The sequence below is a fragment of the Hypanus sabinus genome, chromosome 4, assembly GCF_030144855.1.
Source record: "Hypanus sabinus isolate sHypSab1 chromosome 4, sHypSab1.hap1, whole genome shotgun sequence".
Lineage (NCBI taxonomy): Eukaryota > Metazoa > Chordata > Chondrichthyes > Myliobatiformes > Dasyatidae > Hypanus > Hypanus sabinus.
Genome location: NC_082709.1, coordinates 187,499,335 through 187,526,598, shown reverse-complemented (window position 1 = coordinate 187,526,598; position 27,264 = coordinate 187,499,335). Strand labels below are relative to the sequence as shown.

At 44.5% G+C, this 27,264-nt stretch overlaps 1 protein-coding gene across 1 annotated transcript in view; it reads left to right on the top strand.

Annotated features, from left to right (window-relative positions):
* The window catches only part of LOC132393572 (lipase member H-like), a 33,577-nt gene extending 10,051 nt beyond the window's left edge, over positions 1–23,526 (top strand). The window contains exons 2-10 of the mRNA XM_059969006.1: positions 2,577–2,941; positions 5,363–5,471; positions 9,076–9,177; positions 10,500–10,589; positions 13,966–14,121; positions 15,933–16,025; positions 17,301–17,412; positions 18,210–18,383; positions 21,900–23,526. Of these exons, the coding sequence (XP_059824989.1) occupies positions 2,577–2,941; positions 5,363–5,471; positions 9,076–9,177; positions 10,500–10,589; positions 13,966–14,121; positions 15,933–16,025; positions 17,301–17,412; positions 18,210–18,383; positions 21,900–21,987 (1,289 nt within the window). The 3' untranslated portion in view covers positions 21,988–23,526. The remainder of the gene's footprint in view (positions 1–2,576; positions 2,942–5,362; positions 5,472–9,075; positions 9,178–10,499; positions 10,590–13,965; positions 14,122–15,932; positions 16,026–17,300; positions 17,413–18,209; positions 18,384–21,899) is intronic.
* The last annotated feature ends 3,738 nt before the right edge of the window (positions 23,527–27,264 follow it).

The following is a 27,264-nucleotide window of genomic DNA, read 5'->3' as shown; positions in this document are numbered from 1 at the left end:
GATGGAGAGTCTGTATCTGACCTGATGGAGAGTCTGTATCTGACACGATGGAGAGTCTGTATCTGCCCCGATGGGGAGTCTGTATCTGACCCGATGGGGAGTCTGTATCTGACCTGATGGGGAGTCTGTATCCGACCCGATGGGGAATCTGTATCTGACCAGATGGGGTGTCTGTATCTGACCCGATGGGGAGTTTGTATCTGACCCGATGGGGAGTCTGTATTGACCCGATGGGGAGTCTGTATCTGACCCAATGGGGAGTCTGTAACTGACCCGATGGGGTGTCTGTATCTGACCCGATGGGGAGTCTGTATCTGACCCGATGGGGTGTCTGTATCTGACCCGATGGAGAGTCTGTATCTGACCCGATGGAGAGTCTGTATCTGACCTGATGGGGTGTCTGTATCTGACCCGATGGGGAGTCTGTATCTGACCCGATGGGGTGTCTGTATCTGACCCGATGTAGAGTCTGTATCTGACCCGATGTGGAGTCTGTATCTGACTCAATGGAGAGTCTGTATTGTCCCGATGGGGTGTCTGTATATGACCCGATGTGGTGTCTGTATCTGACCAGATGGGGTGTCTGTATCTGACCCGATGGGGAGTCTGTATTGACCCGATGGGGAGTCTGTATCTGACCCGATGGGGAGTCTTTATCTGACTCAATGGAGAGTCTGTATCGACCCGATGGGGTGTCTGTATCTGACCCGATGGGGAGTCTGTATTGACCCGATGGGGAGTCTGTATTTACCCGATGGGGAGTCTGTATCTGAGCCGATGGGGAGTCTGTATCTGACCCAATGGGGAGTCTGTATTGTCCCGATGGGGAGTCTGTATCTGACCCGATGGGGAGTGTGTATCTGACCCGATGGGGAGTGTGTATCTGACCCGATGGGGAGTCTGTATCTGAAATTGGAGAGGGTTCAAAGGAGGTTCAGAAAAATGATTCCAGGGTTGAATGTCTTGTCATACGAAGAGTGTTTGATGGCTTTGTGCCTGTATTCACTGGAATTTAGAAGAATGAGGGGTGACCTCATTGAAACCTATTGAACAGTGAAAGGTCTTGATAGAAAGGACCTGGAGAGGACGTTTCTTATCGTGGAAGTGTCTCACACCAGATGACACACCCTCAAAATAGAGGGGTGTCCTTTTAGAATGGAGGTGAGGAGTTAGTTCTTTAGCCAGAGAGTGGTAAATCTGTAGAATTCTTTGCCATAAGCAGCTGTGGAGGCCAAGTCTTTATGTATGTTTAATGCAGAGGTTGACAGATTCTTTTGTTTTTACAATATTTTTATTCAGAAGGGAAAAAAACAAGATTTACAGAGTGCAACACATAGATACATCTCAACATAACTTGTGTACATTCATATATTGTAATAAAATTGATCAAAATGTTATAGCATAACACATAAAGGTATACCACTCTGTAATCAAAAATTTAAAGATAAGTCATACATCATATAACAAATTTTTTTTATATAAAAAAAGTCAACCCCCTACCAACTACCAAAGAAAAAAGCTGATGGATGACAATGGATAATTAGAAACAAAAATATTCACTTAAGAAGAGAAGATAAAAATATACATAAAAGTCTGTGCACCGTTAAACTTTATAAATTGGAAAAGTAATTTAGGAGAGGTCCCCAAATATCATAAAAAGATTGTTTTGAATTTAAGACTGAGCAGCGGATCTTTTCTAAATTTAAATGAGACATAATATCACGTAGCCATTGAAGATGTGTAGGAGGGGTAGACTCCTTCCATTTAAGCAAGATTGCTCTTCTTGCTAAAAGAGAGGTAAAAACTAAAACCTGTAGGTTAGGAGTATTTAAAGTTATATCTTCATTTGCAATAATACCAAACAAGGCAGTAAGGGGATTTGGGTCAAATTGGACCCTAAGAAGTTGAGAGAAGTTATGAAATACTTCCCGCCAAATCTTTTCAATTGTTGGGCAAAACCAAAACATATGAATTAAAGAGGCATCAGCAGAGTTGCATTTATTACAAAGTGGAGAAACTTTCGGGTAAAAACTGGAGAGCTTCTGTTTAGAAATGTAAGCTCTATGAAATTGCAGAAGAGAATGACGAGCACAGAAAGATGATTTATTAACCCGTTTAAAAATTTTATTCCATCTGTCATCAGAAATCTGACAATTTAGGTCATCCTCCCAAGCTTTTATTATTTTATGTAAAAAGTCTTGTCTAGAATCAATCAACAAGTTATAGATACCAGTAATAGAAACATTAACAAAAGGTTTTAAATTTTAAAGATTGTCCAGTAAATTTTTATCAGGACCTATAGGAAAAGTAGCTAATTGGAAACGTAGAAAATCTCTAATTTGAAGGTTTCTGTAAAAATGTGTTTTAGGGAGAGCAAATTTATTTGACAATTGGTCAAATGAAGCAAGCGATCATGAGATAAACAGGTCCCAAAAACACTTAATACCTAGTTCATCACAATCTGGTAACCAGGAATGGATTATGGAAGATATCGGCTGGGTGAGGGAAAATATTTTTCCCACTATGAGAGCTTTCTTTTCTTTTATCTTCTCACATTCTCCTGTTTTTCCATTTAGAGGCCCCAGAATGCCACTATTTCACTAAACTTCCAATTACTGACACCTTCATTGGAACCGATGTGGATGTGAGGTTACTCCTGTATACGAACAGGAATTCAGAATGTGCCAGCCTGATCAATGCCACACATATCAGCCCGCTGGATGTCAAGAAGAAGACAACCTTCTTAATCCATGGCTACCGGCCATTTGGATCCCCCCCAAACTGGTTGAAGAATTTGACAAAGACCCTGCTGAACGTGGATGACATCAACCTCATCATCGTTGATTGGAACAGAGGAGCAACAACCATCAATTATTCAACTGCTGTCACCAACACCAAGACGGTTGCTGAAATTTTGAAACCTGTGATTGACAGCATACTAGTAAGGATTCCTTTTTCATTTCCTTTCTATTCTGTTTCCTTTGTACAGGGGCGTCATCTGTGTTCTCATTAAGCTGATGTTTGTGTGACCATAGGAGTAGAATCACGCCATTTGGCTGTTTATGTCTGCTCCACCATTCCATCCATGGGTGATTTATTATCCCTCTCAATCCTATTTCTCCTGCCTTCTCCCTTAACCTTTGACACTCTGACTAATCATGAATCTATCAACCTCCACTTTAAGTGTACCCAATGACTTGCGCTCCACAGCTGTCTGTGGTAATAAATTCAGTACTCTCTGGATAACGAAATTCCTCCTCATCTCTGTTCTAAAAGGACACCTCTATTCTGAGGCTGTGGAAACATCCACACTACCTCAGCCTTTCAGTATTTGACAGCTTTCAATGAGATCCCCCTCATTCTTCTAAACTCCAGTGAATACAGGCCCCGGGACACCAAATGTTCCTCATATGTTAACCCTTTCATTCTTGGGATCTTTCTCATGAATCTTGTCTCGTCCCTCTCCTGTGCCAGTATATCTTTTCTTAGATAAGGAGCCCAAAATTGCTCACAATACTCCAAGTGTGGTCTGACTAATGAATTGTGGGCACTATACTTGATCGGCGATGGATGTTAGTCTTGGACACAATTTGCACAGTAATTCTACAGCAATAATCTTCTAATTAAAATGTTACCTTTAAAGAAGAAAGAAAAATATCATTCACAGAACAGTTTTTACATCTTTGTGTGTGTGTGGGAGAGGGGGGTGGTGGGAGGTTGGGAAAGGGGTTTGTTTTGCTGTTGTTGCCTGGTCCTGTATCATATACAAAATGCTGGAGGAACTCAGCAGGTCAGGCAGCATCGATAGAGGGGAATTAGTTGATGTTTTGGGCCAAGACCCTTCATAAGGACTGGAAAAGAGGGAGGCAGAAACCAGGATAAGAAGGTGGGGTGGGGGGGAAGATGTATACGCTGGCAGGTGAAAGGTGAGACCAGGTGAGGGGGAAGGTGTGTGGAGATGAAGTAAGAAGCTGGGAGGTGATAGGTGGGAAAGATAAAGAGCTGAAGAATAAGAGGAGAGTGGACCATAGGAGGAAGGGAAGGAAGAGGGGAACCAGAGGGTGGTGATGGGCAGGTGAGGAGATGAGAAAGAGTGAGAGAGTAACCAATTGGGGATTGGACAAAGAAAGAAAGGGGAGGTGGGAGAAATTACCAGGTTTGAGAAATCAATGTTCATGCCATCAGGGTGAGAACGCAGGGTGACTTGGACAGGTTGGGCGAGTGGGCAGATGCATGGCAGATGCAGATTAATGTGGATAAATGTGAGGTTACCCACTTTGGTGGCAAGAAAAGAAAGGCAGATTACTATCTGAATGATGTCAAGTTAGGAAAAGGGGAAGCACAATGAGATCCAGGTGTTCTTGTACATCAGTCACTGAAAGTAAGCGTACTGGTACAGCTAGTAGTGAAGAAAGCTAATGGCATTTTGGCCTTCATAACAAGGGGAGTTGAGTATGGGAGCAAAGAGGTCCTTCTGCAGTTGTACAGGGCCCTGGTGAGACCACACCTGGAGTATTGTGTGCAGTTTTGATCTCTAAGTTTGAGGAAGGACACTCTTGCTCTTGAGGGAGTGCAGTGTAGGTTCACAAGGTTAATTCCTGGGATGGCGGGACTGTCATATGTTGAAAGATTGGAGTGACTGGGCTTGAATACATGGAATTTAGAAGGATGAGAGGGTATCTGATTGAAACATAAGATTATTAAGGGATTGGACACACTAGAGGCAGGAAACATGTTCCCAATGTTGGGGAAGTCCAGAACCAGAGGCCACAGTTTAAGAATAAGGGGTAGGCCACTTAGAACGGAGTTGAGGAAAATCTTTTTCACCTAGAGAGTTGTGGATCTGTGGAATGTTCTGCCTCAGAAGGCATTGAAGGCCATCTCTCTGGATGCTTTCAAGAAAGAGTTAGATAGAGCTCTTAAAGATAGCAGTGTCAAGGGTTATGGGGAGAAGACAGGAACGGGGTACTGATTGTGGAAGATCAGCCATGATCACAGTAAATGGTGGTGCTGGCTCGAAGGCCCAAATGGCCTTCTCCTGCACCTATTGTCTATTGTCATTTGTCTAACCTGAGGGAGGCCTTAACGTGTCAGTGGAGGAGGCCATGGACTGATGTGTTGGATGGGAATGGATAAATTGAATTGAAATTGTGGCCACTGGGAAATTCCATTATTTGTTGCAGACGGAGTGAAAGTGGTGGTCTCTGTCCAAAACGTTGACTGTTTATTCCTCTCCATAGATGTTACCTGGATTGTCATTGGATGCAAAACACTTTCACAGTCTCAAATACAACGCAATCTTTTCTTTATCTCTGGTTTATGACGTTGGTTCATTGTTCATTTGCAAGTTTTATTTTTCTAGAATAACGGAGGCTCCTTCGATTCGATTCATCTGATTGGCGTGAGTCTGGGTGCTCACATATCAGGCTTCGTTGGAAACATGTTTGACGGAAAGATTGGTCGGATTACTGGTGAGGAATAGTAACGCCATCCTTTGTGAAAATACCGGGCCCTTAGATATACAACGCAAAGAGAATCACTAGAAACACTCAGCAGGTCAGGTCAGAGAGAATCGGGAAAGTGATATTTCATCAAAAGCTGGAAGACTTTGAGATCAAACAGGTTTTTAACAAACACTTCCTCCTTTCCCATTCCAGTGACAAATCAGTTTTATGTATTTTGTTTTCTTTATTAACTAGAGAAACAACTCGGAACAGGCTCTACTGGCCCAATGAGCCTGCACCACCCAGTTACTCCCAAGTGACTAATTAACCAATTAACCGTATGTCTTCAGAATGTGGGAACACCAAGAGGAAATACAGTCACAGGGAGATGTAGACAGCAATACAGACAGCAATAGAACTGAAGAGATGAGGAATCTCTTTAGTTAGAGGGTGGGGAATCTGTGGAATTCATTGCCACAGACGGCTGTGGAGGCCGAGTCATTGGGCGTATTTAAAGTAGACATTCACAGGTTTTGATTAGTCAGGGTGTCAAAGGTTACTGGGAGAAGGCAGGGGAATGGGGTTGAGAGGGATAATAAATCAGCCGTGATGGAATGGTGGAACAGACTCAATGGGCTGAATGGCCTAATTCTGCTCCTATAACTTATGGTCCTATTATATGCAGATCCACTGAAATGATAACACCGAGGAATTGTTAACTCTTTCCACCTCTGATTCCCTGATGAGGATTGGCAGATGAACCTTTGATTTCCTCTTCCTTAAGTCAATAATCAGCTCTTTGGTTTGCTAACATTGAGTGAGAGGTTGTTGTAGCACCACTCAGCCAGATTTTCAATCTCCCTACTAAATGTTGATTCTTCAGTTGATATGTGCAGTTTTTGATTGATTCTATTGTATTTATTTGTTTAGCTGAGAATGCCTGCAAGAAAATGCATCTCAGAGTAGTACGTTCATATTTTGACAATAATTTATTTGAACTTTCAACTTTGTTCAGTTGTTTGAACTTTCAGTCATTTGTTCAGTTTTTTAGGGAGGATATGGTGGCTTTGGAGAGGGTGCAGAGGAGGTTTAGAAGGAGAATGTCCTCTTTCAAGTTCAAGTTCAATTGTTATATGACCATATATGAATATCCATGAATACAGCCAAACAGGGCCAAGGTGTAAAACACAGTACTGTAGCAACAGTCACACACAGCACAAAGCACATATAGTACCTACGAAACAGCAAGCACATATAATATATCAGTAAAATACAGTTCCACAAAATAAATATTGTCCAAGTCCCTGAGCCTGTGAACGCTGCTGCGGTCTACGGTCACACAATATGACTTGTTTTCTGCCACGTGAACAGAGGGGGCAGCACCGTCTGCAGCACGGACACCGTACCACAGCGCCTCTGATGGAGCGCACTGACTCTGATGCCTCTCTCCTGGGCTGTAACCAGGTGGCACCACGGCTTGAGGCCTCGTCCTCACTACCACTGAGGCTACTCAGCTCCCCCGCGTCCACCCCCGTCATCTGCCAATAACTCATTGAATCGTATTCCACATTAACTGTGTCCAAACGGGGTCTTGCAATCACAAGAAGATCGACAAAGACCATCACTCACTGTAAGACTGCACATGTCCTTTGCACACTGACACCTTTGAGGCAGGCAGCAGCACGATTTGCACCTTCCAGCTCTATTTCAGTTTCTCCACCAATGAGCAACTCGCTGATGGTGTAGGCAGGCAGTACATTAAGTTCTTAATGTCCATCAGGGTCTTGTAATCATAAAAATGTATTTGTAAAGGACAGTAACACCTTTGGTTGGCTCCGTAGAAACCGCTGCAACCAAGCACACTGTCATCTTATGGGAAGACATGCTATGAGGGAATAAAAATAGCAAAAGTGAGTGGGAAGTTGAATGATTGGGAAGCTTTTAAAATCCAACAAAAGGCAACTAAAAAAGCTATAAGAAAGGAAAAGATAAAATATGAGAGCAAACTAGTCAATAATATAAAGCAGGATACTAAAGTTTTCCAGTTATATAAGGAATAAAAGGGAGTGACAGTTGATATTGGACTACTGGAAAATGATGCTGGTGAGGTAGTAATGGGGATAAAGAAATGGCAGATGAACTTAATGGGTACTTTGCATCTGTCTTCATTGTGGAGGACACTAATAGTGTGCCAGAGGGAGCAGGAGTGAGTGCCATTGCTATTATGAAGGAACAAGTGCTAGGTAACCTCAAAGGTCTTAAGGTGGATAAGTCAGCTGGACTGGATGGACTGCATGCCAGGGTCCTGAGAGTGGTTGCTGAAGAAATAATGGATGCATCGGTCATGATCTTTCAAGAATCACTTGATCCTGGCAGGATCCCAGAGGACTGGAAGACCACACATGAGGCTGCTTAACAAGATAAAATCCTATGGCATTACAGGAAAGATACTAACATGGAGATAGGAATGCCTGACAGGCAGGAGGTAACGACTGAGAATAAAAGGGGCCTTTTCTGGTTGACTGCCATTGACTAGTGGTGTTCCTCAGGAGTCAGTATTGGGACCGTTACTTTTCACATTGTTTGTCAACGATTTAGATACTGGAATTGATGGCTTTGTGGCAAAGTTTGTGGATGATATGAAGATAGGTGGAGGGGTAGGTAGTGCTGAGGAAGCAATGCGACTGCAGCAGGACTTGAACAAATTGGAAGAATGGGCAAAAAAGTGTCAGATGGAAGACAGTGTTGGGAAATGTACAATAATGCATTTTGGTAAAAGGAACAATAGTGCAGACTATTATCTAAATGGGGAGAAGGTTCAAACATCAGAGGTGCAGAGGGACTTAGGAGTCCTCATGCAAGACTCCCATAAGGTTAATTTACAGGCTGAGTCTCTGGTAAAGAAGGCAAATGGAACGTTGGCCTCATATCTCAGAAAGAATGTGTTGACACTGGACAGAGTCCAGAGAAGGTTCATGAGGATGATTCTGGGAATGAAGGGGTTAACATATGAGGAGCGTTTGGCAGCTTTGGGCCTGTACTCACTGGAATTTAGAAGAATGCAGGAGTGATCTCAAAGAAATCTACCAAATGTAAATACTAGATAAGGTGGATGTGGAGAGGATGTTTCCTGTGGTGAGGGCATCCAGAATTAGGGTGCACAGCCTCAAAATTGAGATGTGACTTTCTAGGATAGAGGTAAGGAGGGATATTTTTAGCCTGAAGTAGTAAATCTGTGGAATGCTCTGCCACAAACTGTGGCTGAGGCCAAGTCCATGGGTATATTTAAGGCAGAGATTGACATCTTCCTGATTGGTCAGGGCATCAGAGGATATGGTGAGAAGGCAGGTATATGGGATTGAGTGGGATCCAGGATCAGCCATGATGGAATGGTGGAGCAAACTTGATGGGCTGAATGGCCTAATTCTGCTCCTATGTCTTATGAGAAGAGGCTGGAGAAACTGAGGCTGCTTTCTCCAGATCAGTGGAGGCTGAAGGGAGATTTGTTAGAAATAATAATATTATTATTTGAGGAGTTGACTGAGACTAAATGGCATATACACACATTGATAATTATTTGACTTTAACTTGTTGTGGAACTTGTTTGCCAGTTTCCTGGTTTTGTTGACAGGTCTTGATCCAGCTGGTCCTCTGTTTAGAGGGAAAGGAAAGGATGACAGGTTGGATCCCTCTGATGCTATGTTGGTCGATGTCCTACACACAGATCTTGACGGTACTCCAGCCGACTTCACTCTTTCCACACTGGGGCGGGGGAATGCTCCTGTCGATGTCACCATTTACACATGGACACACTGGGGTTTATGTAAAGATGGGGCGGGGGAATACGCCTGTCGATGTCACCATTTACACATGGACACACTGGAGTTTATGTAAAGATGGGGCGGGGGAATACTCCTGTCGATGTCACCATTTACACATGGACACACTGGGGTTTATGTAAAGATGGGGCGGGGGAATACGCCTGTCGATGTCACCATTTACACATGGACACACTGGAGTTTATGTAAAGATGGGGTGGGGAATACTCCTGTCGATGTCACCATTTACACATGGACACACTGGGGTTTATGTAAAGATGGGGCGGGGGAATACTCCTGTCGATGTCACCAATTACACATGGACACACTGGGGTTTATGTAAAGATGGGGCGGGGAATACTCCTGTCAATGTCACCATTTACACATGGACACACTGGGGTTTATGTAAAGATGGGGCGGGGGAATACTCCTGTCGATGTCACCAATTACACATGGACACACTGGAGTTTATGTAAAGATGGGGCGGGGGAATAAGCCTGCTGACTTCATCCTTTACACGTGAACACACAGATGTGTGGGAGGGGAGGGGTGTGGGGGGTGCATTCTGACAATAATTTTGGCCGGTTATGAAAAGCTGTGGAACCCTAAATGTTATATTAAGATTCAAGATCCAAGATTGTTTAATGTCATTTCCAGTACAGAAGTATAAAGGAGAACAAAATAATTGTTACTCCAGATCTGTTGCAGATCAAAAGAAAAATGATCAGATAAAGAACAAACTAATAATAAAAGCACAATAAACGTAAGATAGCTAAATACATCAGAAGATGGTGAGAATTGGGATGGAGCTGCCAGCACAGGTGGTGCATGCAAGCTTGATTTCACTGTTTAAGGGAAGATTGCATAAGGAATGGGTGGTAGCAGTATGGAGGGCTGTGGTGAGGCTGCAGGTCATTGGGTAGAGGTAATTTAAATGGTCTGGCATAGACTAGATGGGCTGAAGGGTCTCTTTCAATGCTGTTCTTTGCTATGGCTCTGTGACAGTTACAGTATATACTGTACCTGTCCAAACGTGATGCCAGGCACAGGAGTGTCTGGACGTACGGTGACTCTGACAGGAAATTATTAAATAGTGGTGGTTGGGTGTGCGGAGGGATGGGTTACTGGGTGAAGGTATAGCCCCCATCCCTCAGTTCCATATTTGAAGATTGTCTCGTTACCATGTCGATAGCAAATAGATTATAAAATGACTTTTAAGACGTATTTCTGCCTGCAGCTCTTGGCTACCGAGACTTTTTGGGGCACATAGATTATTACGCTAATGGAGGGACTGACCAGCCAGGCTGTCCTGCGACCATCCTCAGCGGTTTGTATTGGCTTCAGCTTCATTCTTATTACCGTCTACTTATTGCAACCTTGACGATAACTCGTCGCTCCTCGTAGGATTTCTGTGACGTCACCCCTCATTCTCCTGCAGTCCAGGGTGCAAAGATCCCGCACGGCCCATCTCTCCCTGGAACTCAGGTCCTTGTGGGATGTTACGTTAGCGTTTTACAGCATCAGTGACCTGGGTTCAATTCCCGCCGCCGTCTCCCCGAGACCTCGTGGGTTTCTGTTGGGTGCTCTGGTTTCCTCCTGCATTCCAAAGACGTACAGGTTAGATGGTTAAGTGGTCACATAACAGGCCAGTTACCGCGCTGTACGCCTGTATTAAAATTGCAGAGCAGGCAGCATCCCTGTAAATCTCTTCTGCACCCTCACCAGTACATCTACAACAGAGGGGAGGAGAGGAGAGGGGAGGGTAGGGGAGGAGCGGACAAAGGAGGGGAGGAGAGAGGAGAGGGGATTGCTTGACCATGCTTTTTCTATAACAGGGTGACTAGAACCATTCACACTACTCCAAGTGAGGCCTTATGAGCAACATAACATCAACATAATGCCCCTACTCTAAGCCCCATGCTCTGACTGATGAAGACAGCTTCTGCCCCACCCAGACTACCTGAGCGGCTATTTTCAGTGAACTGCACCTGTACTTCCATGTGGCTCTGTTCCACAGCACTCCTCAGTGCCTGGCCATTCATGATACTATGTCAAAAATATGTCCTCCCTCTGGGGTGTGTGGGTTTTCTCCAGGTCCCAGGTCCCCCGGTTTCCTTTCACAGACCAAAGATGTACCGGATAGTAGGTTAATTGCTCATTGTAAATTGTCCCGTGATTAGGTTAGGTTAGGGTTAGGACTGGACCCAGGGTTGAGATTTTTGATTGGAGAAAGGCTAACTTTGAGGGGATGCGAAAGAATTTAGAAGGAGTGGATTGGGACAATTTGTTTTATGGGAAGGATGTAATAGAGAAATGGCGGTCATTTAAAGGTGAAATTTTGAGGGTACAGAATCTTCATGTTCCTGTTAGGTTGAAAGGGAAGGTTAAAAGTTTGAGAGAGCCGTGGTTTTCAAAGGATATTGGAAACTTGGTAAGGAAAAAGAGATATCTACAATAAATATAGGCAGCATGGAGTAAATGAGGTGCTTGAAGAATATAAAGAATGTAAGAAGAATCTTAAGAAAGAAATTAGAAAAGCTAAAAGAAGATACGAGGTTGCTTTGGCAAGTAAGGTGAAAATAAATCCAATGGGTTTCTACAGTTATATTAATAGCAAAAGGATAGTGAGGGATAAAATTGGTCCCTTAGAGAATCAGAGTGGAGAGCTATGTGTGGAGCCGAAAGAGATGGGGGAGATTTTGAACAATTTCTTTTCTTTGGTATTCACTAAGGAGAAGGATATTGAGTTGTGTAATGTAAGGGAAACAAGTAGGGAAGTTATGGAAACTATGACGATTAAAGAGGAGGAAGTACTGGCGCTTTTAATGAATAAGAAGTGGATAAATCTCTGGATCCTGACAGGATGTTCCCTAGGACCTTGAGGCAGGTTAGTGTAGAAATAGCAGGGGCTCTGACAGAAATATTTCAAATGTCATTAGAAACGGGGATGGTGCCGGAGGATTGGCATATAGCTCATGTGGTTCCATTGTTTAAAAAGGGTTCTAAGAGTAAACCTAGCAATTATAGGCCTGTCAGTTTGACATCAGTGGTGGGTAAATTAATGGAAAGTATTCTTAGAGATAGTATATATAATTATCTAGATAGATGGGGTCTGATTAGGAACAGTCAACATGGATTTGTATGTGGAAGGTCATGTTTGACAAATCTTATTGAATTTTTTGAAGAGGTTATGAGGAAAGTTGACGAGGGTAAAGCAGTGGATGTTGTCTATATGGACTTCAGTAAGGCCTTTGACAAAGTTCTGCACGGAAGGTTAGTTAGGAAAGTTCAATCGTCAGCTATTAATATTGAAGTAGTAAAATGGATTCAACAGTGGCTGGATGGGAGATGCCAGAGAGTAGTGGTGGATAACTGTTTGTCAGGTTGGAGGCTGGTGACTAGTGGTGTGCCTCAGGGATCTGTACTGGGTCCAGTGTTGTTTGTCATATACATTAATGATCTGGATGATGGGGTGGTAAATTGGATTAGTAAATATGCAGATGATACTAAGGTAGGTGGCGTTGTGGATAATGAAGTAGGTTTTCAAAGTTTGCAGAGAGATTTAGGCCAGTTAGAAGAGTGGGCAGAATGATGGCAGATGGAGTTTAATGTTGATAAGTGTGAGGTGCTACATTTTGGTAGGAATAATCCAAATAGGACATACATGGTAAATGGTAGGGCATTGAAGAATGCAGTAGAACAGAGTGATCTAGGAATAATGGTGCATAGTTCCCTGAAGGTGGAATCTCATGTGGATAGGGTGGTGAAGAAAGCTTTTGGTATGCTGGCCTTTATAAATCAGAGCATTCAATATAGGAATTGGGATGTAATGTTAAAATTGTACAAGGCATTGGTAAGGCTGAATTTGGAGTATTGTGTACAGTTCTGGTCACTGAATTATAGGAAAGATGTCAACAAAATACAAAGAATACAGAGAAGATTTACTAGAATGTTACCTGGGTTTCAGCACCTAAGTTACAGGGAAAGATCGAAAAAGTTAGGTCTTTATTCTTTGGAGCGTAGAAAGTTGAGGGGGAACTTGATAGAGGTATTTAAAATAATGAGGGGGATAGATCGAGTTGATGTGGAAGGGCTTTTTCCATTGAGAGTAGGGAGATTCAAACAAGAGGACATGAGTTGAGAGTTAGGGGGCAAAAGTTTAGAGGTAACATGAGGGGGAATTTCTTTACTCTGAGAGTGGTAGCTGTGTGGAACAAGCTTCCAGAAGAAGTGATAGAGGCAGGTTTGATATTGTCATTTAAAGTAAAATTGGATAGGTATATGGACAGGAAAGGAATGGAGGGTTATGGGCTGAGTGAAGATAGGTGGGACTAGGTGAGAGTAAGCGTTCAGTACAGACTAGAAGGGCCAAGATGGCCTGTTTCCTTGCTGTAATTGTTATATGGATATATAAATCAGAGTTGTCAGGGGTTGCTGGGGGGTGTAGCTTGAAAGGTCAGAAGGGCCTGCTCCCCACTCTATCTCCAAAGAGCCCAAACTGATCTAGATTCTTTATTCTAAACTGTTTCACCATCAACAAGCCTGGCTAATTTATTATCATCAGCAAACTTGATAATTTCATCACGTAGGTTCAGATAAATGATGAATAACAGAGGTCCCTACACTTGCCCCTGGGGCAACCCACTAGTCACGGGCCTCAGAAGTCAGGTTTGGAGTAACCATGTGTCCTTTGGCTGTCTCAGGAAAGAAATATATGGTGTGTGACCATCAGAGGTCAGTCTATCTGTACATAAGTTCCATGAACTCGTCATGCAACATCACCAACTTTCCTTGTGGATCGTACGCAGAATTCCTGGATGGTCGTTGCACGCAGCGCGACGGCACCTATCCAATATTCGGTAAGGAATGTCTTTCCAGTGCTTCTTGTCAGTAGCCACTTCACCACATCTGACGACACAGATGCCTGTCGAGGGATGTATTCACTGTGCCAATAAGGTAGCCATCTCCCTCTCGTTCCCTCTTTTTCCTTCTCTGACTTCCATACCTCCCCCTCCCCACGTGTTGTAGATACACTGGTGAGCTTTCTTGACCGTGTAGGTGCACCCCTAGCACTTTTAAACTGTTGCATTTGCACTGCTGTGCCACAGATGTAAACAGGCGTGTGAGTGATGCGAGCTCTCCTGAAGTCAATAACCATCTCCTTTGACTTGTTGGCATGAAGGAAGACGATGCCTGGCACTTGGCCTCATCTGCTTCCACCTCCTCTCTGTCGGCCGTCTCATCGTCGTTGGTGATGAGCCCCACCACTGTCGTGTCATTGGCAAACTTGACAATGGGAATACTTGGGTGTTTGGCCACGGCGTTGTGCGTGAGCAGAGGGCTCAGTACTCCCATGCTGAGGGTGATGGGTGTGGGGGTGAGGAGGGGTGGTTGTGCTCTCTATCTGAGGTCTGTTTATTACAACGTCCGACACCCAGTTGCACAGAGGTGTATCTAGAGTGGGGAATGTGAGATTGTTCACCAGTAGTGTTGAATGCCCAACTGAAATCCAGAAAGAGCATTCTGACATAAGTGTCCTTGTTTTCTGTGTGTCTGGGCCAGGGGCATGGTAGACGTTATGGCATCTGTTGTAGAGTGGTTCCATCAGTAAGAATTTTGGTGCGTGTCCAGTGTGTTAGGAATGGAGCTTTTGATTTGTGTTACTATCAAAGCACTTCATAACGATTGGCATCAGTGCCACTGGGTGGTAACCATTGAGTTCTGAAGGTGTAGAGTTCGTTGCTACAGGGATGAAGATGGCTGATTTGAAGCATGTGTGGACAGCAGTCTGGATGAGTAGAGTGTTGAAGATGTTCATAAAGATATCGATCAGCTTGTGCACACACTCCCTGAGAACTCGGCCTAGCCCTGCCACCTTACAGTTGACTCTGTAGAGTCCTTCTGACATCTGCCGCTGTTACAGACAGTGGCTGCTTACCTGGGCGGTGCAGTAACGTTCATGGCTGGTCTTGTGGTGCATAGAAGTTGTTTAGAGTGTCAGGGAGGGAGGTGGCTGGTGTCACTGGCACAGTTGACAGGGTTTTTCCTGGTTTCTCCCTCCCTCCCTGCACCTTCCTTCAGCATTCACTAGTTTGAGATGCTGAGGACTTTTCCCGGAACGTAGAAGATAGAGGGGAGATTTGATAGAGGAATACAAAATTATGGAGAGTATAGGCAGAGTAATTGAAAGCAAACTTTTTTCACTGAGGTTGGGTGAGACTGCAGCTAGAGGTCATGGGTTAAGGGTAAAAGGTGAACTGTTTAAGGGGAACATGAGGGGGAATTTCTTCACTCAGAGTGGTGAGAGTGTGGACCGAGCTGCCTGTGTAAGTGGTGGATACAAGTTCGATTTCAACATTTAAGAGAATTTTGGATAGGTACGTGGATGGGAGGGGTGTGGTCCAGGTGCATGTTGACGGGTCTAGGCAGATTAATGGTTGGCACAGACTAGATGGGCTGAAGGGCCTGTTTCTGTGCTGTAGTGTTCTATGACTGTATGTCCCGAGGTCAAGGACAGACTGGTAGAGTGAAACACTCTACATTGGTCAGGAGTAGTTACTCACATGGCTGTCTGGGGCCTCTGCCCTGCATGGTTCCTTCTGCTGACTGTGGCATCATAGTCCTGTTGTTCACTAATCCTCACTGTTAACTTGTCTGCTTTGGACTGCAGGCTATCATCTCGTCAAGTGGGCGAACAGCAGCAGTGTCATGAGGTTTCCGAATAAAGTTTTCTTTCAAACTTCCTCTGAGGATCCGTTCTGTAGTAAGTAGTTACCTGCTGCAGCTACCGCTGGTCCCCCACCCCACCCTGGAACTTTGTCTCCTGTTCTGTCTCACCATCCTCTCTAATTTTAAGTTTATTGTCGTTCAACCATACACTTGGATACTGCCAAATGAAATAACATTTCCCCCGAAACAGATTGCACAACGCACTACGTATAACTCATAAAGTTACATTACCACTAGCTAATTCACAAGTAATAAGGTGAAAAAGGATCTAGTGCTTTCCTGGTGTATATGATATCTAAACTCTTCTCGGGTTTCCAGCTGGGTACATCAATGAAGATAGCAGAGTTTGTCATTGAAATGATGGTTAAAATTGGTACCTGAGAAGCCCAAGAAGAGTTTATAAATAATGAAGTGTATTTGCAACACAGGTTAAAAAGTAAACAGTATAATGAGACTTGTGCTTCATGCGTCGTGAGACCTGGGTAGTGGCAGGGAGTTTAGTATCTTTATGGCCTGGGGGAAAAAGCTGCTTCCCACCCTAACAGTTCTTGTCGTAATGCTGCGGTACCTCCTACCTAATGGTAGGGGGTCAAAAGGATTGTTGGATGACGGGAAGGATCCTTGATAATGTGTTCAGTGTTCCTGATGGGTGGAAGAGAGAGCTCAATAATCCTCTCAGCAATCCTTTGTAGGGACTGCAGTCAGTTGCCTTACAACTCCCGTTCCAACTGAACAGGACACTCTTGATGGTGCTCCTGTAAAAATTGGTTAGAAAGGGGTGGTGGGGAGGGGGAGGAGACTCACTCATCTCAATCTGCTCTTGACCAAAAAGTCAACCCTAAAACTACCTCCTGCCTAAAAGCCTCAGCACAAGCAACGTTAGCTTCTCATCCCTCACCCTTTGCGACGCACCTCCCTGGGTACATGAATTACAAAACCAGCCCAGTGTTCCGAGTCCTGTCATTGGCAAGTTGAGAGTTTGAGGCCCGGACTTTAGGTCCTCATCTAGCATCTAGTTGTCACTGGCGTATCTTGGGGTTGATCCAGGGTCAATGTTTGGCTGTTGTTGTCCTGTTGCTCCTGTGTTCTGTGCTGTTCTGCTGAGCATTGTGGGCACACTACGTCAATGCTGGAGTGTGTGTTGACACTTGTGGACTGCCCCCAGCACATCCTTGGTTGAGTTGGTTGTTAATGCAATTGACACATTTCACCATGTGTTTTGATGTATATGTGATAAATATATGATTCTGAATCTAATGAGGAGACTGGGCACATTTGTAACCATATCCCTTGTATTTGTGTTACACAGTGTATTATTACCTCTTGGACATCATCCCTTGGAACAAAAATGCTCGAAAAGGCTACATTACGATTGAACTAGAAGATGGAAATGGACACAAGGTCAAATCCAAAGACAATCAGTGAGTATACATTTTCCACAGAAATCTCTGGTTGCTTATTCCATCCAGGGTCTATGTTTCAATTCTTCCCGGTTTTACTTCCTTCCTTGCTCCTGTATCAACCAGGCTTAAGAACAGCTTCTATCCCACTGTTATTAGACTATGGGATGGGACCCTAGTACGACAAGATGGACTTTTGACCTCAGCACAGCTTACCATCTTACTGTCCGTAGGAGCGCCCAGTGGCCAACCAGTTCAATTCCTATCCCCATTCCCATTCTGGCATGTTGGTCCCTGGTCTCCTCTTCTGCCATGATGAGGCCACTCTCAGGTTGCAGGAGCAACACCTCATATTTCATCTGGGTAGCCTCCAAACAGATGGCACGAATATCAATTTCTCTAATTTTTGGTAATTTTCCCCTCTCCCTTCCTTCTTCTTCAATTCCCTGCTCTGGCCTCTTACCTCTTTTCACCTACCTATCATCTACCCCTGGTGCCCCTTCTCCTTCCCTTTCTCCCATGGTCCTATCAGCTATCCTATCAGATCCCTCTCCAGCCCTTTATCTTCTCCACCTATCACCTCGCAGCTTCTGACTGCATCCCCCTCCTCCACCCACTTGGCTTCACCTATCACCTCCCATCTTCTTACTTCATTCCCCTCCCCCAGCCACCTGGCTTCTAGCTTGTCCAACATGGCTGGTCGAATGTCCTGTGCTGTACTGTTCTATGTTTGATGTTCTAAAAATGGTTGACTATGGGGATCTCGCAGATGGAGCAATGGTGCTTGATGCCTTCTGATTCCTGCTTTGTTTCTACAGCTCTGCAAAAACCTTTGAACGGTTCAGGAAAGTGACTCTCCTTGTAAGTGTGGACCGAGACCTGAAGAACATTACTAGAATCTCGCTCAAATACAGCTCAGCACATGTGGTGGAGCACAAGCTGACACTGGGAATCCTCCGCCTCAAGCTGAGGTCACTGAGTCATCCCGACAGGTCAGGCATTCTGAGGATCCTCATTAGCTCTGGGAAGAACGGGGGCTTGGGTCTGGGACAGCAGGTAGAATCTGGTAGAAAGGGCCAGAGAACAAGGAGAGAGAGACGGAGAGAGTGAAGGAGGATGGAGAGCAAACAGGGGAACAGAGAGCGAGAGAAGAGAGAGAAAGAGGGACAATGAGAAAGGGGAAAGAACTCGATTGCAACATTGAAGAGAAATTTAGATAGGTGCATGGATGGGAGGGCAATGGAAGGCTATAATCCAGGTGTAGGCCTTTGGAATAAGGCAGAAAAATAGTATGGCAGGGACTAGATGGGTAGAACAGCCTGTTTCTGTGCTGTAGTTCTCCATGATTCTGTGGTAGATGAGGGGCATCAATAGGGTGAATGCATATGGTCTTTTATCCGGAGAGAATGAACCAAAATCCAGAAGGGCCAGGTTCAAGTTGAGAGGGGAAAATTTAAGAGGGATCTGAGGGACAACTTAATCAAAAAGATTGTCAGAGTTGTGGTCAGTGTAGCAGATTGCCAAAGGATACAGTTGTGAGGTGTTGCACTTTGAGAAATGAAACGTAAAGGCACAGTACGCAGTTAATGACAGGACCCTTCACGTATAGGAGGATCTTCTGGTCCAAGTCCACAGCTCCTTGAAAGTGGCTGCATGCTTGACAGGAGGTGGTGAAGAAGGTTTATGGCATGCTAGCCTTTCTTAGTAAAGTCACTGAGCTCAAGAGTTGGGAAAATTACGTTGCAGCTTTAGAAAACTGGTTAGGCCACGGCTGGAGTATTGCACCCAGTTCTAGTTGCCCAGTTGTGGGAAGAATATGGAGGCTTTCGATAGGATGCAGTTTCTTTTTAAAGATTATCTCTTTTTTTTTTAAAAGGATACTGCCTGAGTTAGAGGGCATGTTCTTTTAGAAGAGTTTGGATAACTGGGTTGTTTTGTCTGGAGTGGCAGAAACTGAGGGGAGATCTGATACAAGTTTACAGGATTATGAAAGGCAAAGGTAGGGCAGACTGTATCTTTTACCCCAGGTCTAATGTCTAGTATTAGAGGGTGTGCATTTATGGTGAAGGGGGTAATTTCAAAGGAGGTGTGAAGGGCAAGTATTTTTACACAGTGGTCGGTGCCTGGAATATGCTGCCGGAGTGGTGGGGACAGCAACTGTGTTAGGGGGTTTTGGATAAGCACGTGGCTGTGTAGATAAGAGGGATATGGACGTGTTGAAAGGACTGGTTTGGTTAGGTGTTTAATTATTAGTTCAACTGATTCAGCATCTTGATGCCATTTTATTGGTATCACAGCATTTTGTATGGAGGGGTTTAACATATTGAGTTATGATGGAGTTGTAGAGTGGTGCATCGCAGAAACAGGCCCTTCGACCCATCGCACCCCTGCCAACCTTTTCACCCATCTTGTATATATATAGTATAATATCTATTATTTAATATATATTATCTAATATTATATATATAGAGCTAGGATCCCTAAGGCTTTTGCACAGTGCTGTATTGATTTTACATATTGTATTGAACTGCTGCTACAATAAAAAAGCAAATTTCACAACGTATGTGAGTGATGACAAACCTGATCCTGATACGGGTCTCTATTGTGGACTGAGAGTGGGAAAGAGGTAGGGAGAAGCCAGACATGGTTGGGAGCAGGGGAAGGGGGAGGGGAGGGAGCAGGAAACGCCAGAGATACATTCTGTAATGATCAATAAACCCATTGTTTGGAATCAAATGACCTTTGCCTGGTGTCTCGGGCTGGGTGCGTCTGCTCCCACTCCATCGTCCTGACCCTGGCACTCCTTCTCTGCCATCTGTCCCACACCTTCCACCCTTGTCATTCCCAATATCCTTTGCTCCCTCCAGATTTACAAACTGCTCTCCTCCAGGTTGACAAATATAGCAGTGTGCAAAAGTCTTAGGCATCTGATATATACACCCAAGGCCTTTGCACAGTACTGTATACTAGACCCATTCCCCACTCTGGGACTGTTTCCTTCTATGTTTAGATATGATTGCCTAAATGTCTCGTAAATGTAGTGACTCTATCTGATTCCATCGCCTCCTTGGCAGCAAGTACAAATATCTCCTTAATTCTGTGAAAATAAAATCCCTTCAGATCTCCTTTAAATTTCTTCCCTCTCACTATAAACAGACACCCTCTTGTTTTTTAATACCCTCTACCCTTGGGAAAAGATTCTGATAATCCATTCCTTTAAAAATTTTATATGTCTCCCACCAGCACATTGTGGGCTGAACTGTAGTTTTAAAAAACAGGGTGAACTGACTTCAGCATTCTCTTTATTGGAACTAAAGTCAGTTCAAAAGAGACAAATTTTGGACCCATACCAAGCTTTAGCCTTGATACCAGATGAGAGAAGTCTTTAAACTGGACAAGGCGCAAAAAAGATTTGAGGCTGTTCCTGAGATAGAGAGCTTCGGTAACGAGGAGAGAGCAGATCGCTGAGGCGGTTTTCCCGGGAGTAAAGGTGGCCGAAGGGAGTTCTGATAGAGGTTTATAAGATTATGAGAGGCATAGATAGACGAGACAGGCAGTATCTTTTCCCCAGGGTTGAAATGTCTAATAGCAGAGGGGGTATTAGAGGTGAGGGGGGTAATTTTAAAGGAGATGTGAAGGCTCAGTTTTATTTTACACAGTGTGGTGGGTGCTTGGAATAAGCTGCCTGGGGTGGTGGTGGAGGCAGATACGTTAGAGACCTTAAAGAGATGTTTAGAAAGGCACATGAATGTGAGGAAAATAGGATATGGGCATTTGGTGTAGGCAGAAGGGATTAGTTTAGTTGGCCATTTGATTACTAATTTAATTGGATGAGCAAAGTATTGTGGGCCGAAGGGCTTTTTCCTGTGTGTACAGTTCTATATTCCTCATCCCAGGGTACCTACTTACTAAAGCTTGTCATCTCCGCTGGGACGGAGGTTCCTGCCAGCTGCTCACCAGAGTCCCCTGTCCTGGGCCGGTCTTTCAATTTGCTCCCAGGTGTAGCCCACCTTCTTGTGTATCCTTTCTATCCCAGGAATGAGATCTGCTGGCGTTTACGTAGCTCTGAGTTTTTATGGGATGGTGTCGTTAACCCCATGCCCAATCCTTCTCTTTTTGCACCCGGGCTTGGGACTGTCCATGATGGAGTTATTCCAGGGTAGCAAGTCTAACACTAGAAAGCATGGGTTTAAGTTGAGAAGAGAAAACTTTGAAAGGGGCCGAGGGACAGGTTTTCCACACAGAGGGTGGTGAGTATATGGAAGGAGCTACCAGAGAAGTGGTAGAGTTGGGTACAATACCATTTAGAAGTCATTAGGTCCAATACATGGATTGGAATGGTTCAGAGGGATAACAGTCAAACGCAGGCAGATGGGACGAGCTCAGACACATCTCCATCAGCATGGATGAACTGGGCCAAAGGGCCTATTTCCATGTTGGAAAAATTAAAGCAAGGATCAAAAGTATCCAAATAAAGAATTTGCTGTCTTGATCTCTCTTACTTGCAGGCCTCACCTGTGCAGGTATGATGTCGCTCTTGAGCGGGACGAGGAAGTGAAGGTCCAGCCTTTCGAATGCGGGGTGCAGGAGATGTAGGGAAAAACTCCTTCTTCACCACCTGAGTGCTCAGAATGCCTTCTTCTCTTCTTAAGCCCATCACCCCTACTGGAGCATAGGCTGCAAGAGTCCTCTGCCTGGGCCAGTCTTTCAAGCTGTCTGCAGGTGTAGCCCATCTTCTTGGTGTATTCTTCCTCTCCCAGGGTGAGATCTTTGGAGCTTCTGTTGCCAGTTCAGTAACTCTGACTTTTTATGGGATGAGGTTGCTAGCCCCATGCCCAACTCTCCTGCTTTTGCAGCCAAGCTTGGACCATCTTTGGTGGAGTTGTGCTGAGAATGTATCTGACACATAAAACTTGCAATTTTACAAAATTCGACTGCACTGTCTTCATTCGTTGTGTGTAGAGCGCAGAACACAGGGCGTAGAACACAGGGTGCAGAACACAGGGCGTAGAACACAGGGTGTAGAACACAGAGCATTACTGCAAATTTCCTCCAGCATTTTGTGTGCTTTGCTCAAGGTTTTCACTACCTGCAGAGTCTCTGGGATGGAGACTGCGGCTGTACTGGAAGGTCTCACCACCAACCAACTGGGGTCTCAGTCCTGTTAGAACTCTGGTATATCCTGTGGTTGACCAGCAAGGGCACACGTGGTTCCCTGAGGACTTTTTCAGACTGATTGGACTCTCTTGTTATTGATCATTGACTGCACATGTTCCCAATTAACATAGAAACATGGAGAACCGACAGCACAATACAGGCCCTTTGGCCCACAAAGTTGTGCCGAACCTGTTCCTACCTCAGAAATTACTAGGCTTACCCATAGCCCTCTATTTTACTAAGCTCCATGTACCTATCTAAAAGCCTCTAAAAAGACCCTATCATATCCGCCTCCTCCACCGTTGCCGGCAGCCCATTCCACGCACTTACCACTCTCTGAGTAAAAAACCTACCCCTGACATCTCCTCTATACCTATTCCCCAGCACCTTAAACCTGTGTCCTCTTGTGGCAACCATTTCAGCCCTGGGAAAAAGCCTCTGAATATCCACACGATCAATGCCTCTTATCATCTTATACACCTCTATCAGGTCACCTCTCATCCTCCGCTGCTCCAAAGAGAAAAGGCTGAGTTCACTCAACCTGTTCTCATAAGGCATGCTCCCCATCCAGGCAACATCCTTGTAAATCTCCTCTGCACCCTTTCTATGGCTTCCACATCCTTCCTGTAGTGAGGCGACCAGAAATGAGCACAGTACTGCAAGTGGGGTCTGACCAGGGTCCTATATAGCTGCAACATTACCTCTCGGCTCCTAAATTCAATCTCACGGTTGATGAAGGCCAATACACTGTATGCCTTCTAACCACAGAATCAACCTGCGCAGCTGCTTTGAGCATCCTATGGACTCAGACCCCAAGATCCCTCTGATCCTCCACACTGCCAAGAATCTTACCATTAATACTATATTCTGCCATCATATTTGACCAACCAAAATGAACCACCTCACATTTGCAAGTTGCGTATTTAAACCCTGCTTCATGTACCTTACTTTGCTCTGTATTAAAGCGTGATCTTGTAAGTAGTAAGAGCCACTTTTTTTTCTTGTGTGTTTTTTTTAATTTCTGCTTCTTGCCTGCCATTTCTGGATCTTATTTGTGCATCCAGTTCTTGGATTACTGAATTTGCCTTTGGATTACTGCATTTTTGAGTTGGACTGGTTGCCTGTTTTTGCCCATCTTGGCCAAAAAAGTCAAATTTGCTTTTGAACCTACATATTAACTCCTGTCAGCATCATGGTTTCTGCTACTGAGTTCACTCACAGTCTTCAATATTACAGTGGTCGAGTCACCTGAGTTCCATTCCTGGTCAGGCCACTTCCCTAACAATATGTGTTTGACAGTTCTGGCGATGAGGCACTCTATTTTACCAAATGTTTCTGACACATCAGAAATGCAAACTATCCAACACATTCTACCGTGACCTTCTGTCACAGTGATCCAGAACATTCCAAGTTACATCCTGATGGACTCCTGGTCAAACTTGTCTACGAAAAAGCAATGCAAGGCAGCAAGGCTGGGTTCGTTTTTCACAAAGTTGGGGACAGCTCGAGCCTCAGTACTCGGTGATTGTATACAAGGTTCTGCACACTGCCGCACACAACGGTGGCCATCATGAGGGCTACACTGGGTACACTTTGCTCCCTCCATTTCCCTGGACATGTACGTCACGTGTTGAAGGGTGCTTAGTGTAACACCATGCAGCACCAGTATGTTAAGCCTGCTCCTGGCTCCTCCTCTTCCCAGCCTTTCCTCTGGGTGCTCTGGTTCCCTCCCACATTTCAAAGATGTACGGATTGGGGTAAATGTGTTGTAGGTACACTTTTTTGGCACCGGATGTGTGGCATCGTTTGCAGGTTGCCCTCAGCACGTTCTCATGCTGTGTTGGTCGATGAGGCAGTGATGCATCTCACTATTTTTTGGATGTTCCAATGTATGTGTGACAAATACAGCTGGATCTGTAATGGAATGCAGGGTGAAGCTGAGGCTAGGACCACATTGTTCACACCAAGAGCATCTCAAGGCTGATGATCAGTTCTTCCCGAATATAGAGGGAGCACTGTTCTCAGATTGCCAACTCCTGCTTCATTTTGGGCCTTCCAAATCTTCCCAGCCCGCAGTTCAATTCTGGCTGTAAGGAGATTGTCCTTCCTCCCTATGAAAGTGTGTCCCACGTCCCAAAGAAATATGTGTTAGGGTTAGTGAGGTCATGTTATGTGGGCACTGGAAGTGAGGCGACACTTGTCAGCTGCCCCCAGCACATCCTTGGACTGTTTTGGTCGTTGATACAAATGGCACAAACAACTATATGTTTCAAAGTACATGTGACAAATAAAGCTAATCTGGAAATCTTTAGGACTGAGTAAAAATCTTTCCTCTGGGAAAAAGACTGACCACTCAGCTTATCTCTGACCATCAGAAATTTATAATCTCTTTTGCTCCAGGGAGAGCAACCCCAGCCTATCCAGTCATTTCTTATAAACGTGCTCCAATCCCGTAACATCCCTGTGAAATTTCCCCGCCCTTCTCCAGTTTAGACACGACCGGTCGTGGAGAAGCGAAGGCTTCTGCTGTGAAGGATGTTGCCACTGGAGGGCAGTGTCTGTGCACAACGGTTACCGGGTTAAACCGCACACTCACAAAATGCTAGAGGAACGCTGGAAATGAATAAACAGTCAACAGTTCGAGCCAAGATGCTTCATTAGAACTGCTGCAGTTATTATTTCCAATGGGAATGAACGAGCAGTGCTTCTGCTTTTTTAAGGTGTTTTCCTAGTCTCAGGACATCACTCAGCATGATCAGGCATTGGGACATGTTTGTTAATTTATTCATCTACCTGTTCATCCATCCGTACACTCACTCGTTTATTTATCGATCATCAATCTATCTATTTTACATAGCCATACAGTGCAGAGGAGATCCTTCTGGCCTTTGAGCTACACTGTCACAACAAGCCCTGACAACCCCAATTTAAACCTCACCAAGTTGTGGGACAAATTACAATGACCTGTTAACCTGGGTAGCATGTTTTTGGACTGTGGGAGAAAAGTAGAGTACCGGGGAAAACTCACGCATTCCACTGGAAGAGACACAGAACTCCAGTGCCCCAATCTGTAACTGCCTTACTCTAACCGTTACACTACTGTGACGCCAATCAATCTGCATCTCACTAACCGTTACACTACTGTGACACCAATCAATCTGCATCACTCTAACCGTTACACTACTGTGACGCCAATCAATCTGCATCTCACTAACCATTACACTACTAAGACACCAATCAATCTGCATCTCACTAACCGTTACACTACTGTGACGCCAATCAATCTGCATCTCACTAACCGTTACACTACTGTGACACCAATCAATCTGCATCTCACTAACCGTTACACTACTGTGACACCAATCAATCTGCATCACTCTAACCGTTACACTACTGTGACGCCAATCCATCTGCATCTCACTAACCGTTACACTACTATGACACCAATCAATCTGCATCACACTAACCGTTACACTACTGTGACACCAATCAATCTGCATCACACTAACCGTTACACTACTGTGACACCAATCAATCTGCATCTCACTAACCGTTACACTATTATGACACCAAGCAATCAATCTGCATCACACTAATCATTACACTACTGTGAAACCAATCAATCTACATCACACTAACTGTTACACTACTGTAACACCAATCAATCTATGTCACACCAACTGTTACACTATGGTGACACCAATCAATCTGCATCACTCTAACCGTTACACTACTGTGACACCAATCAGTTTATGTATCTGTTTAGAGATGCAGTACGGCAACAGGCCCGTCTGGCCCCATAAACTCGTGCCACCCAATTACATACAATTTGCCTACTAACCTCCTCAGTGTAAGAGGAAAACCTTCAGGGCTTTAAGCAACGATTTTGAAAGAATGTTTTTATAATTTGCTATTCATTTATTAATTACCCAGTGAACATGGGAAGTGTGTGAAGAAGCATCCAATTAGGGAAGGGAAAGTTGATATGCTTTCTGATTGATGTGAAACTGGGCAGAGTGAGGATAGATATGCCAGAAAGCCAATGGTGAATCTGCGGAGGTGGGACAAATGGTCATGTGATGAAACCTCCAGTAATGTGCCCTGAGAGAGTTGGCAGCCCCCCGTACATCGCCTGAGTCAGCAGGTTATAATGACCTGAATCAGTTGGGATGTGTAACAAGAGGGGGTATGGTAATGAAGTGAGTCATTTTTATTTCACACAGAGACTGGTTGGTATCTGCAATTCGCTGCCAGAGATGGTGGTAGAATTAGATAGAATCATCATGTTTAAAAAGCATTTAGACAGACACTAAGGATTCAAGATTTAAGTTTATTTCTCACATGTACATCAAAACATACAGTGAAATGTGTCATTTGTATTAACAACAAGTACACCTGAAGATGTGGCTGGGTGCAACCCGCAAGTGTTAACATAGAACATAGAATATAGAAGATCTACAGCACTTTACAGGCCCTTTGGCCCACAATGTTGTGCCGACCATGCACCCTACTCTAGCAACTGCCTAGAATTTCCCTAGTGCATAGCCCTCTATTTGTCTAAGCACCATGTACCTATCTAAGAGGCTCTTACAAGACCCTATTGTATACGCCTCCACCACCAGCGCCAGCAGTGCACTCCACATACTCACCAGTCACTGTGTGAAAAACTTACCCCTGACATCCCCTCGGTGGCTACTTCTAAGCAGCTTAAAACTA